General features: G+C 41.1%; 1 protein-coding gene across 1 annotated transcript in view; it reads left to right on the top strand.

Moving 5' to 3' along the window:
* Nucleotides 1-17,547, top strand: part of PSTPIP2 (proline-serine-threonine phosphatase interacting protein 2) — a gene marked incomplete at its 3' end in the record, with an annotated part of 80,182 nt that extends 62,635 nt beyond the window's left edge. The window contains exons 6-14 of the mRNA XM_079717630.1: nt 2,686-2,748; nt 9,811-9,909; nt 10,723-10,768; nt 11,665-11,744; nt 14,022-14,120; nt 15,067-15,163; nt 15,283-15,364; nt 16,416-16,450; nt 17,498-17,547. Of these exons, the coding sequence (XP_079573756.1) occupies nt 2,686-2,748; nt 9,811-9,909; nt 10,723-10,768; nt 11,665-11,744; nt 14,022-14,120; nt 15,067-15,163; nt 15,283-15,364; nt 16,416-16,450; nt 17,498-17,547 (651 nt within the window). The remainder of the gene's footprint in view (nt 1-2,685; nt 2,749-9,810; nt 9,910-10,722; nt 10,769-11,664; nt 11,745-14,021; nt 14,121-15,066; nt 15,164-15,282; nt 15,365-16,415; nt 16,451-17,497) is intronic.
* Nucleotides 17,548-17,850: the final 303 nt, after the last annotated feature.

Genomic DNA, 17,850 nt, shown 5'->3' with positions numbered 1-17,850 from the left:
GCATAGAGTATGGCTAGAGAGACTGACGTGACAGTAAATCATGACAAAGTGTGATGAGCCTTAACAGGTAGGGAAGTGAAGGTGCCAGCTGAACATGCAGCGGGGACACTTAACCTAATTTATAGGTCTGGGGAGGCCTTCTGGAGGCAGCGACCTTGAAGCTAAAGCCAGCAGAGTGAAAGGCAGTGTGGGTGAAGGCAGAGTGGGAGGAGTCTCTCACCCCTGGAGGTTGGCAGGCAGGGAGGCATCTTCGGAGCCACTCTCAGGAGGCTTGACATTTTAGGTGCTGGAGTTCCTTCCCAGCCCAGAACGTCCTAAGCCTGACAAAGGCAGCATGTGGTCAGTCATTCTCTCCTTTGGTGCCCATATTAAGATAGGGACGATCACAGCAGAATGTTCGGCCTGTGTCGAGAGCAGTCTCCAAAGGGAACCTCTTTGGTCATGCAGGTTGTCACTTCCAGTTTTCAGAGTACAGTCTGAATGTATATAGGCAGACAAACAGACCACTCAGCAGCTCTGTCAGTAATTTACTGCAGGGTCACTTGGGTCATTTATAAAATCTCTTCTTCCTTTTCCCCTCCCTCTTGCATCTCCCCACTTGATAGCATAGAGGATTGTGTTTTTGCACTATTTTGTGTTATTGATAACAAAACAGAATCAAATTTCTACTGGAGTTGGTCTAAGCAGAAAGGATGAGTCCTAGAAGAAAAACTTCCCCAAGGAGTCCTTAAAGAGGAGACTTCCCTGGCAGTCCAGTGGTTAAGACTCTGCACTTCTACTGCAGGGGACACGGGTTCGATGCCTGCTTGGGAAACTAAGATCCCACGTGCATGGTGCGGTCAAAAAAAAAAAAAAAAAAAGGAGTCCTGAAAGAGAACTCATGACTTTCTGGGGTCACCATGGATAGGCCACCCTACAAGTGAGTATGGACATGAGGAGACTTAAATCAAGGTGGTACAGCAGACAGAGCTGGACTGGGTGTCACTGAGTGGCCTTGAGCAGTATCACCTCATGGGCCCTGTCAGATGAGAGCTGGACGTCTGCTTTCTAAGATCCTGCTGACATACAAGTGCCAGGAATCTTTGAAGGCAGAGAGAAGAATGGTATGAAGTAGAACTTTGTAGACACGTGAGAGGTGCTTGAAGCAGGTGTTATGTAGAACTTGGAGATAAGGAGGCCTGGCTTGGGCCATAAACTATAAATTAATAGCAGCTCCTGAACTGGAAGAATGGCAGTGTGTATATTCAGAGTAGAAAGGACGACGGATGGACCGACATTGCTAATTGATCTGCTCTGTGGAGCCTGGGAAAATCAGGGTTTATTATTATGAATAAACCCTGCCCCTCCTGGCAGAGGCACATAGATGCTCACGTGAGCCACACAGCTCCCTGTCTTGGATGGCAGGGAGCTGCCCATGAGTCTTTCCCTGTTGGGTCACATTGGAGCCCTGTCTGTTCTCCATGTACTTGGAGCCTCCTTGGGACCATTAGCTACCTCCTGGTTCCTCAATTTCAGCTGGGCTGGAAGATGACTGTTCTGTTCCCTGAGGGTCCCTTGGGGCTCCCCCAAGGGAGTTTCGTGTATTCCACAAAGTTCATATTTGAAGTGAGACCATCCCAAACCTTCCATCCAGATACCTTGAAAATCCATCCATGTTTGTGTGCTATGGTAACAGACAAAAACTTAGTTTTCCGGAAGAAAGAGAAATCTTTTAATTTCATTTTCAACATTATTTTGGATTATATAATTTTGTACAAGAGCAATGCCATAGCTCATTTTGAATTATTGAATTTCTTGGCCTTTTATGTACCCATTTGGTTTTAAAGAGCTATCATAAGGATAATGATAGTTTTGGATAATGATTAGGAACAAGGGCACAGGAGTCTGGCTGTGCCCAAATCCCAGCTCTGCTACTTGTTGAGAGTATTACCTTGGGTGAGTTAATCCATCTCAGTTTACTGTCAAGAAAATGGGGATGAGTACTCACAGTTGTTGTGATGCATGAAAGTTGCTTAGCACATAATAGTGCTTAATAAATGGGAGCTACTATTATGCCTGAGAGCTACATTTTTATTATTAGCTCCATTATTTTGACTAAAAAAGTATTAACATCACAGCCACAGCAAAGAAGTTGCTCCCAAGTGAACTTGAAGAGTAGCTTACCTTTCCTGGATTAGATGGGGTAAAGAGTAGGGGAACAGCTTCTTTTAGCTATCCCACAAGCATTTCTTCCCTTCATACTGCTTGGGCTCTTTGCTGGTGAAGGACGTGCCATTGATAGATGTCACAGAAGTGAATGTTTCTGAGTCTTTAACTGTGCTGACATAGGCTTACAGAATAAAGACCCCTTTTTAAAATATAAATGGTGCTTTAACAAAGTTTTAAAATCCCTTTTTGAAACCTAAGTTCCTTGATTCCAGATTTACTGATGAGGATACTCTAAGATGATCAGTGATTCTCAATACTGACTAGTGGCCACCCAGGTTCAAAGGTGGGCAAATTGTTCAGCTTTTCTGTGCTGCAGTCTCCTTACTTGTGAAATGGGAGTAATAATAAATAGCACATCTACCCTCTGGGTTGTGTGAGGACGAATTGAGATAAGCCACGTTGAACACTCAGCCCTCAAGTTAAGCTGCTGATAACAGTTGGTTTTGATTATTAATAGTGCCTGTTCTCTCTGCACAGACGGAGCTTATAATGGATGCTGCCCATAAACAAAAGAGCTTACAATTCAAAAAAACCATGGATGTAAGTCTCACTGTGTTGCCTTTTTTTTTTTTGTAATGGTGGTATTTTCTGATATCCTGTGCTATGTATCAACATATTCCTAAAAATAACGTTAGTGCAGTGTTTTAGAGAAAACAGCCTTTGGTGGTTTGACTTTCTATTTAAGGCCTTGGTAAGGTTGAGGATGAAATCAGACAGAAGAAATACAATGATGTTATCTTTCTGGCAACCTGGGAAGGTATAGCAAGTCAACTTAAATATTTCAGACCAGGGCATGTATACTTTATGATGTCTTTTATCTTGCTGGGTTTGAGCTTCTTCCCTGTTAAGACTGTTTTGAATCTTGATTTCTTACCTATTTTTATTGAGTTTTAAGATATCTGCAAATAGTAAAAGCCTCCTTTACTTTAAGTAATTTGTTTTAAAAATGCTTAACAAGATAGAACTAAGAGAAGTTGCTGGGGACCTCACACTAGCTTTTCATGAATCTCTAAACAATGAAACTTTGTTACTGGAACATCTGTGACTCCATCTTTGTACAGAAGTATCATCATGATATTCTATGACTATGACATCATATCTGGTAACTTGGTCAAAAAAGAAAATGTCACCAATGTTGATGGCGTATGCAGTCTGTTCTGCATTTTTTATTCTTCGATACAGAGCACCTGAAAAGCGATTGATAAATAGGGGATAATGTCAGTGTAATGCAGAAATGGTGTTGGTTGATATATGATTACTCCCAGAACTTCTATGTTTTGAGCAATCTGGGGAAAGCTCTCTCACAATTAAAGAGAAAGCCTTATTGAAATATAATTTTCCTATTTCCTCTACCTACATTTAGAGCCATAACAGTGTTAAAATTTTTGCTTCAACTGTCAAAAGTAATTTAGAAAACTCAGAAGAGAAAGGAAGACTATTGTATTTACTGATTTTTTGCTTGATGTGTGTTTTTTCTTCTGCTGTTCCAAGGTTTCTTCTTTTATAATTTTCTTTTGCTTGGAGGACTTCTTTAGCCATTCTTCAGGGTAGGTCTGCTAGTGATAACTACTCTTAGTTTTCCTTTAGTGATTTCCTCTTCATACTTAAAGGATCTCTTCACTGGCTATAGGATTGTGTGTTGACAGTTCTCTTCTTTCAGTACTTGAAAAATGTTGTGCCACTTCCTTGTGGCCTCCACAGTTTCTGATAAGAAAGCTGCTGTAATTCAAACTGATTTTCTCTTATGGATAAGGTGTCATTTCTGCTTTAAGATATGATATTTTCTTTTTTTAGTTCTCAGAAGTTCACCTCTGTGTCTTGTCATGGATTTCTTTGGCTTTATCTTGTTTGGGGTTTGATCAGCTTCTGGAATCTGTAGGTTTATATCTTTTGCCAAATTTGGAAAGTTTTCAGCTATTCTTTCTTTCTTTTTTTTTTTTAAACTTTTTATTCTATGTTGGAGTATAGCCGATTAACAATGTTGGGATAGTTTCAGGTGCACAGCAAAGGGACTCAGCCATAAATATACATGTATCCATTCTTCCCCAAGCTCCCTTCCCATCCAGGCTGCCACATAACATTGAGCAGAGTTCCCTGTGCTATACAGTAGGTCCTTGTTGGTTATCCATTTTATTTTCTTAAAAAAAGAATTATTTATTTATTTAGGCTGTGCCAGGTCTTAGTTGCAGCACGTGGAATCTTCATTGCAGCATGCAGGATCTTTAGTTGTGGCATGTGGACTCTTAGTTGCAGCATGCATGTGGGATCTAATTCCCCAACCAGGGATTGAACCCAGGCCCCCTGCATTGGGAGCGAGGAGTCTTACCCCCTGGACCACCAGGGAAGTCCCAGTTATCCATTTTAAATATAACAGTGTGTTCATGTCGATCTCAAACTCCCTAACTATCCTTCCCCCCTGGTAACCATAAGTTCATTCTCTAAGTCTGTGAGTCTGTTTTGTAAATAAGTTCATTTGAATCATTTCTTTTTAGATTCCACATGTAAGGGATATCATATGATATTTCTCTTTCTCTGTCTGACTTACTTCACTCAGTATGACAATCTCTAGGTCCATCCATGTTGCTGCAAATGGCATTACTTCATTCTTTTCCTCAGTCATTATTTCTTCAAGTACTTTCTCAGCCCACCTTTCTCTTCTAGGATTCCAAGGACATGAATGTTAGATCTTTTGTTATGGTGCCAAAGGTTCATGAGGTCCTGTTCATTTTTTTTTTTACCCTATTTGCTCTCTGTTTTTCAGATCAGGTAAATTCTATTGTACTATCTTCCAGTTCACCAATTCTTTCTTCTATCTCTTCCATTCATACATCCATCCTTTCATTTAGTATATTTTTCAGTTCTAAAATTTCCATTTGGTTCTTGTTTATATTTCTGTTTCTTTGCTGAGATTTTCTTTTTCTTTGCTAAGACTATCTATTTTTTCATGTTTCAAGTGTGTTTGCAAATGTTTATTGAGTATTTTTATGATGGCTGCCTTAAAATCTTTGTCAGATAATTGTAACATCTCTGTCTTCTTGGTGTTGACATCTATTGATGGTCTTTTTTCATGCAGTTTGAGATCCCCCTGGTTCTTGGTATGATAAGTGATATTCAATTGATTTTGGACATTTTAGGTATTCTGTTGCAAGACTCTGGATCTTATTTAAACCTTCTATTTTAGCTGGCTTCCTCTGACACCACTCGACCAACTGAGGTGAAGTGCCACCATATTACTGCTATGAGGGGTTCCAGGCCAGGTTCCCCACCTTGGCCTCCACTGACACCATAGGGTCAGTGTGGCCTTGTTACTACTGGGGGTTGATTAAAGTTCTGAATCCCCATTAGACTTCCTCTGACACCACTGAAGCAGGGAGGGGGTGCACCTTATTACTGCCAGGTGGGGGTATTGGAAGTCTAGGCTCCCCACAGAGTCTCCACTGGCTCTGTGTGTGGGGCTTTTGGGGCTTTGTTACCTCCTGGCGGGAATGAAGGTCCCAGTCCCCTATTGGTCCTTCTCTGATACCACCTCAGCAGGGGAGTTGGGAACCGCATTATAGCCTGGTGAGGGTGGAAGTCTAGACTCCCCACTTGGCCTTTGCTGGATGTGTGGTGGGCGGGAGGGGGGCATGGTTTCTTTATGTGGTGTTTGGCTGCTGTACAATGTGGAGGCTTCTGTCCTGCTGTGCTGCCCCTTTTTTGGTCTTTTGGCTAGAGAAGGGAGGTTTTCATTGGGCCTTTTTTTTGTTTGTTTATGCCCATTGGCATTTCTTGGTTGTCTGCTGCTTTGGCGTTCATTCTGTGAAATAAGAGGCCCAAAGAAAACCCAGGGCACTCACTTGTAGGTTTCTCTCTGAGATCAAGGACGTTAGCTAATCTCCCTTCTTCTCTCCACCTTTCAGGATCTTATGTTTGTTTTATGTAGAATGTCCAGGGGTTTTAGTTATACTTGTGTGGAGGAATAAGGAAGAGTACATCTGCTCCATCTTCTCTGGAGCCCATATAACCTTTTAAAACGATATTTTACGATATGCTTTTAGAGCCATAAATGTGATCATACCCCATCAATCTTACGCTAAGAATCTAAGACTCTATCTTTAGGAAATCATCCAAAATAAGAAAAACAAAATGCACTACCGTGTTCACTACCTATAATGAAAACTATAATGTAGATGATTTAGTGACAAAAATGGAGAAAGATTAAATTGTGTAAGCTTTTTTTTTTTTTTTTTTTGCGGTATGTGGGCCTCTCACTGTTGTGGCCTCTCCTGTTGCGGAGCACAGCTCCGGACGCGCAGGCTCAGCGGCCATGGCTCACGGGCCCAGCCGCTCCGTGGCATGTGGGATCCTCCCAGACCGGGGCACGAACCCATGTCCCCTGCATCGGCAGGCGAACTCTCAACCACTGCGCCACCAGGGAAGCCCCTAAATTGTGTAAGCTTTAAAAATATTATTATGAGGACTATGTAACAACAGAGAAAAAATGCTTAATATGTCATATTAAAAAAATAATGCAAGAAAGAGAAAGATTGATAACTGATATTAAAATTTAAGACTTTTTGGGACTTCCCTGGTGGTCCTGTGGCTAAGACTGAGCACTCCCAGTGCAGGGGGGCCCGGGTTTGATCCCTGGTCAGGGAACTAGATCCCACATGCCACCAATAAGAGTTCTCAGGCCACAATTAAGAGTTCGCAAACTGCAACTAAAAAATCCTGTGTGCAGCAACTAAGACCCAGTGCAGTCAAAAAAAAAAAAAGTATAAAAAAATTTAAGACTTCTTTAGAGCAAAAGAAAAAAATATCATCTTATACGTGAGAACAAATGGGGAAAAATATTAGTAACTTATATAATTTATAACCAGTTAGTGTTCCTAGTATAGACTGAACTCTTAAAAATCAATTAAAATGAAGAATGTGCCCAAAAAAATGTAGGTAAAAGACATGAAGTAGAAATGACATATCACCTTAGTAATGAAATAAATACAAATAAAACAAGGCATATACCAACATTCTCAACTCTAGTAATAGAAAAGTTTAAAAACATTGTCTTATTTTGGTGTTGGTAAGAGCATGAGGCCATATACCCTCACATACGTGTTTATAGGAGTATGAATTAGTGAAAACAATTACACTTCTAGGAATCTGACCTATAAATTCACACTACCCAAAATAAAAATCAGAGTATTTTTATGTTATACAAAATGGGAGATAAGGTAAATGTCCACCAGTAGAGAGTTGGTTAAGAAAATTATGGCATTTATATATGTATGTGTGTGTATTTACAACCATTAAAAGTGTTCAGCTACAGCATAGCAAAGGAAACCAGGAACAAAAAGAAAAGATAACCCATAGAATGGGAGAAAATACTTGCAAATGAAGTGACCGACAAGGGATAAATCTCCAAAATATTCAAACAGCTCATACAGCTCAATAACAAAAAAACAAACAACCCAGTCACAAAATGGGCAGAAGATCTAAATAGACATTTCTCCTAAGAAGACATACAGGGGGCCAAAAAGCTCATGAAAAGATGCTCAACATCACTAATTATTAGAGAAATGCAAACCAAAACTACAATGAGGTATCACTTCACACCAGTCAGAATGCCCATCATCAAAAAATCTACAGGGCTTCCCTGGTGGCGCAGTGGTTGAGATTCCACCTGCCAATTCAGGGGACGCGAGTTCATGCCCCGGTCCAGGAGGATCCCATGTGCCGCGGAGTGGCTGGGCCCGTGAGCCATGGCCGCTGAGCCTGTGCATCCGGAGCCTGTGCTCCACAACGGGAGAGGCCACAGCAGTGAGAGGCCTGCATACTGCAAAAAAAAAAAAAAAAAAAAAAATCTACAAACAATAAATGCTGGAGAAGATGTGGAGAAAAAAAGGAATCCTCCTACACTGTTGGTGGGAATGTAAATTGTAATATGGAGAACAGTATAGAGGTTCATTAAAGAACTAAAAATAGAACTACCATATCATCCAGCAATCCTACTCCTGGGCATATATCTGGAGAAAACCATAATTTGAAAAGATAACAGGCACCCCAATGCTCATTGTAGCACTATTTACAATAGCCAGGACATGGAAACAACCAAATGTCCATCAATAGAAGAATGGATAAAAAAGATGTGGTACATATATACAATGGAATATTACTCAGCCATAAAAAAAGAACTAAATAATGCCATTTGCAGCAACGGATCTAGAGATTGTCATACTGAGTGAAGTAAGTCAGACACAGGAAGACAAATATATGATATTGCTTATATGTGGAACCTAAAAAAAGGGCACAAATGAACTTATTTACAAAACAGAAACAGACTTAACAGATATTGGAAACAAACTTATGATTACCAGCAGGGAGAGGAGGGGAGGGATAAATTGGAAGATTGGGATTGACATATACACACTACTATATATAAAATAGATGACTAATAAGGACCTACTGTATGGCATGGGGAACTCTACTCAATACTCTGTAATGACCTATATGGGAAAAGAATCTAAAAAAGAGTGGATATATATGTATATTTATAACTGATTCACTTTGCTGTACAGCAGAAACTAACACAACATTGTAAATCAACAATACTCCAATAAAATTTTTTTTTAAAGTGTTCAGCTGCAGGCTTCATGCTTGATACAGAGAAGTGTCTATAAGATATTGTTGCATAAGAAAAGAATTGTTGCATGAATATCTTATGTGCTTGTAATTAAGAAAAGTTATGAACTTTTGTTTCTATGTGTGTGTAGCAGAGAGAATTATAAGGTTGTTTACTGAAAGGTTAACCCCAACTGAACTGCAGGGGATGCTGAGAAATGTAGGAAAGCACGTGGGATATTTGTTGAGCACAAACCATCTCTGCAAAGGTGTCTTGATTCTTAGTCAAGCATTTTTTGGGGGGAGTATCATTTTTATTTGTTAGCCAACTGATGCACAGTTTTGCTTTGTTTGAACAAGTTAAGTCTTTGCTTCAAGAGTTGAAACAGAAAATTATTTGATTCACTAACTGTAGTTTGTGAACTATTTTCATACTGCTGATAGTAATGGTAGCACAGGAGAGACCACGGCTTACTTTTAAACTAGCTAAAACAGAATTCTATAAATCAAGAAGGAACATGACTATCCTTGAGCTACAGAAATGATGGGATTGATGCCCTCCCCACTGTCCACATGCTATGAGGAGGCACGTTAGAATACTGAAACATAGTTACAGTTACCAGGACCAAGTGATTGCATCTAAGTTCTGAGGGTTATGAATATTACATATTCACGTCCTATAGTTAAATAAGTGTTTGATTTTGCCTATTTCAAATTCCATCTTTTGTTTCAGTAAATTTTTAAAGCTCATGTACTTTGTTTTTGCCAAATAGGAGTCGTTACTTCCTTGATCAGGTTGCCACTACATACATGATTTGGAAAAGGGCTGGAGAGACCTTCCAAAGATAGATAAGAAAGAGCATGTCCTCTGAGTGCCCCCAGTCTAGTGGTGATCAGAGCCCTAATCAGTGAGCCCTCTTCTCTCCTGGGCGTGGGGGGCTAGGGTGGCTGCTCCTCAGGGTCACCGTCTCTGTTTTGATCCTCTTTTGGCTCATAACTACAAAGGCAAAGAAGAACTACGAGCAGAAATGCCGAGACAAAGATGAAGCAGAGCAGGCTGTCCACCGGAGTGCCAACGTGGTGACCCCGAAGCAACAAGAAAAGGTACCTGGGAGAGCAGACAGCCTGAAAACTCCGAGACTTACATATGTCGAGTTAAAGCCAATTAAGAGTCTTAATAAAAAATGGACTTGCACCCTAAGCTCCTGGCAATACCTTCCTTCAGGCGATTAGAGTCCTCTGAGCCAGAAAAACCCTTGTCCTATTTTGGGGGTTGGGGAAGAGCGGGAGAAGCATAGCCACAGGGGAGGGGGTTCTGATGTTTTCGTCTTTTTTCAAAACTCAGCTCATGTATTCTTGACAGCTAGGCTGCCTCCTGCTTGGGTGTTTTATACATTTAATTTTATAAAATCTGGATATAAGGTTGTCAGCAATCAGAAGGTAGAGAGGGATATGTTTTTAGGAAGATGTAGGGCAAGATGCTTGATGGCCATTTTCCAATGGCATTAAGGTTAGAGGGCAAGGGCTTCCCTGGTGGCGCAGTGGTTGAGAGTCCGCCTGCCGATGCAGGGGACACGGGTTCGTGCCCCGGTCTGGGAGGATCCCACATGCCGTGGAGCGGCTGGGCCCGTGAGCCATGGCCGCTGAGCCTGCGCGTCCAGAGCCTGTGGTCCGCAACGGGAGGAGCCACAACAGCGAGAGGCCCGCGTACCGCAAAAAAAAAAAAAAAAAAAAAAAAGATTAGAGGGCAAGTTGAATGATTAACTCATGAGAGAAATACAGGTTAGACTTGAACTAGAACTTGTCTCTGCTCAGTCATTGCTTTAAAATCTGTTTTGCCTTTAGAAGCCTAGCCCAGCATCCCTGACCTCTTTTTTGTTTGTTTGTTTGTTTTTGTGTTTTGTTTTGTCCTCACAGCTTTTTGTGAAACTGGCAACTTCAAAGACTGCAGTAGAAGACTCAGGTGAGGGGTCTGCTCCCAAGGATGGGGGAGGATTGTGGTGGGGCTTATGTTATCCTAAATCTGTCTGAGAAAGGTAGTTTTATGTACCATACAATGGTGAATATATACATATACAGTAGGATTAACAAGGTATGAGAAGGGAGGGAGGCGGAAACAGAGGGAAGGAAGAGAGGGAGGAAGGGAGAGTATATCGGAACCCGGGAGAGTGGGAGAAAGCAAATGAGGCAGCAGTTTCTGGCCTTTGCTGCCTTAGGTCTTGCTGCCTGACAGGTGACTGAATGGTGGGGGTGGGGGGAGGGGGCGGTCAAGTGGCAGCTGCTTTGTGACCAGGTGCCCACTCTGATTTATTGGGAACAGCTATCTTAAAACCCCTTTTCAACCCTGATAACTCTTCTCTGCTGTGGAAGAAACAGCCAAGTTGTGAGGCCTTGTCATCACTGAAGTCTAAAATCCAAACCAAGTGTTTGCAAAGGCTTCTAATTCCCAGCCAGAGTTTCTTGCCGGAGACAAGCCTCTCACAACCGTGGTTGCTTAAGTTTCTAAATCCAAAACTGAAGTAACTTGGTAGTTCACTTTTCTGCACCCCTCGTTGTTTGTTTAATTTTCCTGAAAATGGTAAGAGGTGGAAGGAAACCCTGGCTGAGGTTCCTTGTCAGCTTTCACTGTTCCTTCCTTGGAGCATTTCTGGCTAATTGCTTGGTTTTTCTTTATGAAGAATGTGATGCCCACCTCTCCTTATTTTTCACAAAGATATGATTGAGGGTGAGATGTAATTATGGCCTTCCAGCGTTCAGACCTCCCGGGAGCCTTGTGAGCTCCCAGAGGGGCCTGAGGGCTGGGTCTGCGAGCCCCCTCCCATCCAGTTTCCAGACCCAGGCCCCTCCCCTCCATTGCAGACAAGGCGTACATGATGCACATCAACACTCTGGATAAGGTCCGTGAAGAGTGGCAGAGCGAACACATCAAGGCCTGCGAGGTACCTGGAACCTGAAGGGCGGGTCTTCCTTCCTCTACTTCTGTAGAATTGCTTGAGGGCAAATTAGAAATCTGGAATCTAAGTGGAGAGTGGAAGGAACTGGAATGCGTTCCCCCAAACCTTGTCTTTCTGCTTCTTCCCCATCCTGACCATGCTGTCCCACTCTGTTCATGGCCTTGCTCTGACGGTTGATTCGCACAGGTATGAAGTAGCTGAATCAATTAACAGTTGATTCATTGATTTCCTGTCGAGAGCCTCACCTGTACTTGCTCTGTGACAGGGGAATGCAGATGGCAGGAGAGCTGGCTTAGAGTTTTTTATTCTCACACCTTTTGTCTCACCATTGCCCCCCTCATTTTCAGCACATGCCTCACAATGTCCCAGAGAAAATAAAGACACAACCTGGAAGCTTCCTCAAGTTTCTGTCACCCTGTCTACACATTTTCCTTACCAGTGGTTCTCAAAGGGAGGTCCTAGGACCTGTGCGAGCATCATTGCCTTGTTAGATGTGGATCTTGTTAGAGATGCAGAGATGCAGGTTCTCAGACCAACTCCAGGCCTCTGGAAGAAACTCTGGGCATGGGCGCAGCAGTCTCCATGTTAATAAGTCCTGCAGGTGACTCTGCTGTGAATTCAAACACGAGAACTACTGATCTTCAGCACCCTCCCTTCTCCTATGATAGTGGTAAAGGGCTGCTCTGCTACCACTGGGCTCAGGATCCCATCCAGCTGGCTTTCCCCGCCCCCTTGCACACAGCTCCCTTTCACAGTGGACTTTTATTATCATTCACACAACCTCAGCTCCTTCCAGCTTTCAAGCCTGCCACTGCTGCTTCTGCCTTCTCCTCTTCACAGCCAGGCTTCCTGGGGGAGTTGCCTCCGCATCCTCATCGCCCTGCCTGTCCCAGTGGCTGTGTGTGGGGTCTGCTTCCCTGCAGCTGCTCTCCCAGAGGAGCCAGTGGTCCCCTTGGTGTGAGGTCCAGCATGCCTTTGCAATTTCTAATTTTATTTGACCGGTCTTCGGCACCTGAAACTGTGGGTCCCTCCTAAAACGCTCTTTTCTGCTTTACTTCCTTAATTCCACAATCTAATGGAAAAGCCTGAAATAAGAGCATTTTTATATGGTTTTAAAACATGCAAAGCAACGTCATATACATCTTATGGATACATACATATTGTCAAAATCTGCATAAGAATGATAAAATTTAGGATAATGGTTATCTCTGGTGGGGGGGAGGAACATGGTAGAGATTGAAGAAAGCACACAGAGGCTTTAACAGAATCTGAAGCAAATATGGCCAAAAGTGTTGACAAAGCTGGGTGGTTGGTATGTGGGTCTTCCTAATATCACTCTCTATGATTCTGTCTACATGAAATATTCTATAAGAAAAATAATGTAATATTCATATATATACTTATATACCGTATATGAATAATAAAATATTTATAGATGAAATAGTGCATTTGCTTCAAAATACTCCAGGGAGTCGGTGAGTTGGTAGGGAAATAGGTAAAACAGTCACTTGTGAGTGGATAAATGTTTCAGCTGGTGATGGGTACATGGGGATTCATTATGCTATTCTCTCTACTCTTGTATATGTATAAAGTTTTACAGTATAAGAAGCTTTAAAATGTAATAGTTTTGTAGTCAACCTTTAAAAAATACATTAATATATAACATCCGCTGTTGAATAGTATAGCAGCCACTTTATAGAATAGTTTGATTTTCCATAAGTTGTATTTGCTTATATCCAAAAACTATTGTTCAGGCAGTGACTTTTAAAACAACTTTTTTATTAAGGAAATTTCAAACATACACAAGGATAAAAGACAAGTGCAAGGGCCCCCATGTACTCATCAACTAGCTTCAACAATTGTGACCGTCTTGCCAGTTGAATTCACTCATTCTGGGAGGGGATGAGAAGGAGGGCAACTCTTTGAATTGGAGGCTCTGGCAGGCTGCCCAGGTACAGATGCCCATTAGGCAGTTGGAAATGTGAGCTGGAATTCAGGTTAGAACATTGAGGTTTAGGTTCATCATCACCTCTTACCTTCAGAACTATATCCAGTCCTATTTGTGTTAATATGTTATTAGAATCCATTTGCATTCTTTGCCTGAGTAAGAGTTTATGAGCTTCCTCGGTGGTGGGTGGGAGTACACTAAATGAGACAATAAGCTTACAGATAATTCAAGGTTGAAATTGTTTCTTAAGTCATAGCCAGTCTAGACAAATGGCCCCTTTCTCTGCATATGTACATGTAGTTTTGTTTCTATAGGTGTTTGAGACTCAAGAATGTGAACGAATAAACTTCTTTCGGAATGCACTGTGGTTACACATGAATCAGCTGTCACAACAATGTGTCACAAGCGATAACGTAAGTCAGAGGCATCCATGGAGGATGCTTTGCATATTAGATTCATTAGAGTGGAAGGAACCGTAAACATTTATTAGTTCACCCCCCTCATTTGAGGCCCAGGTAGGTACAGTGACTGGCCCAAGGCCACACGGTGCGTATGGACCCAGATAAACACCTAACCTGCCTGACTCTTGTTTCACTTTACCACCATGACTTTCTCTCTAAGAAATTCAGGGTCAGAGAAGGAGAGCAGAGAAGGGAGACCCAAATGCAGTTTAATTTATGGAAAACAGAGATGTCACAAAATGAATGTGAGTCCCAGAGACTGCTCCAGTCTGAAATGGGGTCACTCCAGGACAGTACCAAGGACTAGCAGACTGAGCCATGCCCAGGCTAACGGTCACTCCAGGGTTCAGGGTTTACTTCAGCAGTGTTCCAGGGCCATTAGGGATCCAGATTTAACTTGTACACAGCAATTGTCATGGGTTCCCAGGTCTCAGAGGGACATGAATCAAATTATCACCACCTTCTTTCCTAAGAAATAGCCACCCTCGCTTAGATGGGACATTCACTTTAGAAGAATAATTAAACACCCAGAAAACAAGTAGGATTGACTGGAAGAACTTTTCTCCAGTTGTCTTTGCATTTGTGTGTAGAATTGGTCATGGGACTTGGTATCTATTTTCTTTGTCCCATCAGTTTAAAAAAAATATCTTTCCACCAAGGTTTCTGTGCTGCTACAAAAAAAAAAAATCTATATTTTTTGTCATCTTTAAAAAAATTTAAATGCAGATATGTATCAGAGATATCTCTTTATATGAGTCCAGGACTTGGGAATGTCTTCTTGTTTCTTTTCAAAGCAAAATTTGGAAAACAGCCATTCATCAAACCTCCTATTTTAATAAGTTGTGTCACCATTTTTGTGGACATATACCTCTACCTTGATTTATCTTCTTTTTGTTAGATGTATGAAGAAGTCCGTAAGAGTTTAGAAATGTGCAGCATTGAGAAGGACATTGAGTACTTTGTGAATCAACGCAAAACTGGACAGACTCCACCAGGTGAATGGAGCTGTAGGGTGGGGGGTTAATTAAGCAATTCTATTAGTCTTTCTTTTCACAGGTCATTGAGAATGGAAGTCATCAGCCTCTTAATGTTTTATGTCTTGATGATTCCCTAGCACCCATCGTGTACGAGAATTTCTACTGCCCCCAGAAGAATGCTGCCCCACCAGGAAAGGCTACGGGGTCTGACTTGGCAAGGTAACATCCAGCTTTCTTTCACATGAAGAAAAGTACTTTTGGGGACTTCCCTGGCGGACCAGTGGTTAAGACTTCGTGCTTCCACCGCAGGGGGCACGGGTTCGATCCCTGGTCAGGGAACTAAGATCCCACATGCCGCAGTGTGGCCAAAAAAAAAAAAAAAAAAAAGAAAAGTACTTTTAAAGAACATTTTTATTTTTAGTGTTCCAATTCTAATATGGACGTATTAGAATCAGAACATATCTACCATTGCATTTGCTTAGTGAGGCTGCTAGGTTTTTGGAAATAGCATTTTTAGGACAAATGTTAAATGGGTTGTACTAGTCATAGTTCAAGGGGGATTGTATCATGCTTGAGTGTAATTATTATTACTCATGCATGAATCCTATACCTTTCTTGTAGAAAGCAAGAGTTGGCAAACTCTGGCCCCCTGTGAGTCAAATCTGACCTACCTGTTTTGGTAGGGCCTGCAAGTTAAGAATAGTTTTCGTGTTTTTAAATGGTTGAAAAAAATTGAAAGGATACTATTTTGTGACATGTGAAAATTACATGAAATGCAAACATCAGTGTTCATATGTAGAGCTTTGTTAGAAGATGACTGCACTCACCTGTTTCCATTCTGTCTATGGCTGCTTTCTCATTGGAGCTGAGTAGTGATGAGATAGAAATGCTGTGTGGCCAGCAAAGCCTAAATCATTTGCTATCTGGCCCTTTACAGAAAAAGTTTGCTGCCTTGATATAAAGGATTCTGAGGGAAGAGAAACTTCTGTTTCACATACAGTATCAAGGCGATCAGGAACTCTTGCCCACATGACTGAGATTTCTGGGCTGCGGGACAGGGCTCTGTGCATCCTGCTCCCCAGAATAATGTTGTGTCTGCAGCCTGGATCCAGGAGGTCAGCACTGCAGAGCTTTTGCTTCATCTGAACTTTTCTTAACCCTCCAGAGCAGAAACCAGATCTGATTAGCATGCAGTTTTTGTAGAGTGAAGTAGAAAATTAGAAAAATAACAAGAACTTATCTGAAAGATTTTGGTTTTCATTTCTTACAGGAGAAGACCTCTCCCAGTTCCTAAAAGTTCACCAGGTAAAGACTGTTTGAAATCTCAGGTCAGGTTTTATTTAAGGTTGAGCAGCTAGAATTTTGAAATAAAAGGAAAAAAGGGAATAAATATAATCAAATTTCCAAGAGAAGGAACCTATTATTAGAAACTATAATACTGTTTGTCACAGAGTGGAATTTGGTAATTCGTGGTCTATTTTATAGCTTATCCAAGAGAATTCAGCTACTCAAGTACCAAAAGAAACTTATAAGGCATTCTTACTAAGAGATTATTTCAACTTGGACCATGAGAACAGCAAAACTGAGATATAGTTTCCTTTGGATTACACAGAAATGTAATTTATAGAAGATGTCTGGAAACATGTAACCTAATATTATGTATTTTGTACACTGACTATATTTGGATCTTTCACTGAGCACCCTGGTCTCTTTTTCTCTCCGAACTCCTATGATACCTCTGGGAGAACCACACACTTAGTGCTTTTTGTTAATTTGTATTCCTTGGATAATTACAATATCCTTGAGGGCAGGCACTTTGTTTTCTCCTGAATCAGTCGCAAAACATAACACAGTATTGGGCACATAGTAGGTGCTCAACAAATACCTATTATTTGAATAAAAGAAAGATATGCCTATCTATGTTCAAAGGAAGAGGGAAGAGACATCTTGGGCTGCATTTAGCATCTTAGCAAAAATTTAGTGACTGAAAAATTTAGTGGCTGAAATTACATCTTTGAACTAGATAAGGATTTAAGTTAATTGATTTCTTGTTACCTTATAATTACCACTTGATACTGTGGGACTTTTGTCCATTCTTGAAGATAATTTTACTGTGGGGACTGCTATCTGGGCATGGTTGAAAAATGGCAAAGAAATCATAACAGGGATTTCCAATATGTTTTCTGACTTGTAGTTATGACTATTATTTGTAGGTTTTGTTGCCAGATATATTTTCTTCTTACAAAATGGCAGTCACCAGACTCTGAGTGGGATGCCTTGATTTGAAAAGGGCTAATATATCATCATGAAAAAATGTTAACTTAATGTTGCTCTGTGTTCTGCCCTTTGCAGATGACCCTGATTATTCTTTGCTTGATAACTACAGTTTGATCTATCAGTAACATCAATGGTAAGAACCTTTCATCTTCACAGAATCAAGCTGCGTTTAGACTTGTGATTGTATTTTTGAAGTCTTTGAAGCTTCTTTATAACATCACTGCACGCAAACAATGCCAGTGCTTGGAAGTGGGCACGTCAAACATTACTTGCCTGCACTCCTCTAACACCACCCACTTTGTGACTTACGGCCAATTAGCTGTTAGGACAGAAGCCATGGTTTTCTTGATTAGACAGAAATAATCAGAAAGTATGATTTATATTTACATGTAAGTCTTTAAATTGCTTAAGAAGTGTGTTTATAATAT

Source organism: Hyperoodon ampullatus, assembly GCF_949752795.1.
Source record: "Hyperoodon ampullatus genome assembly, chromosome: 13".
Taxonomy (NCBI): domain Eukaryota; kingdom Metazoa; phylum Chordata; class Mammalia; order Artiodactyla; family Ziphiidae; genus Hyperoodon; species Hyperoodon ampullatus.
Note: the sequence above shows the minus strand (reverse complement) of the source record. Positions and strands in the feature narration are given on the sequence as shown.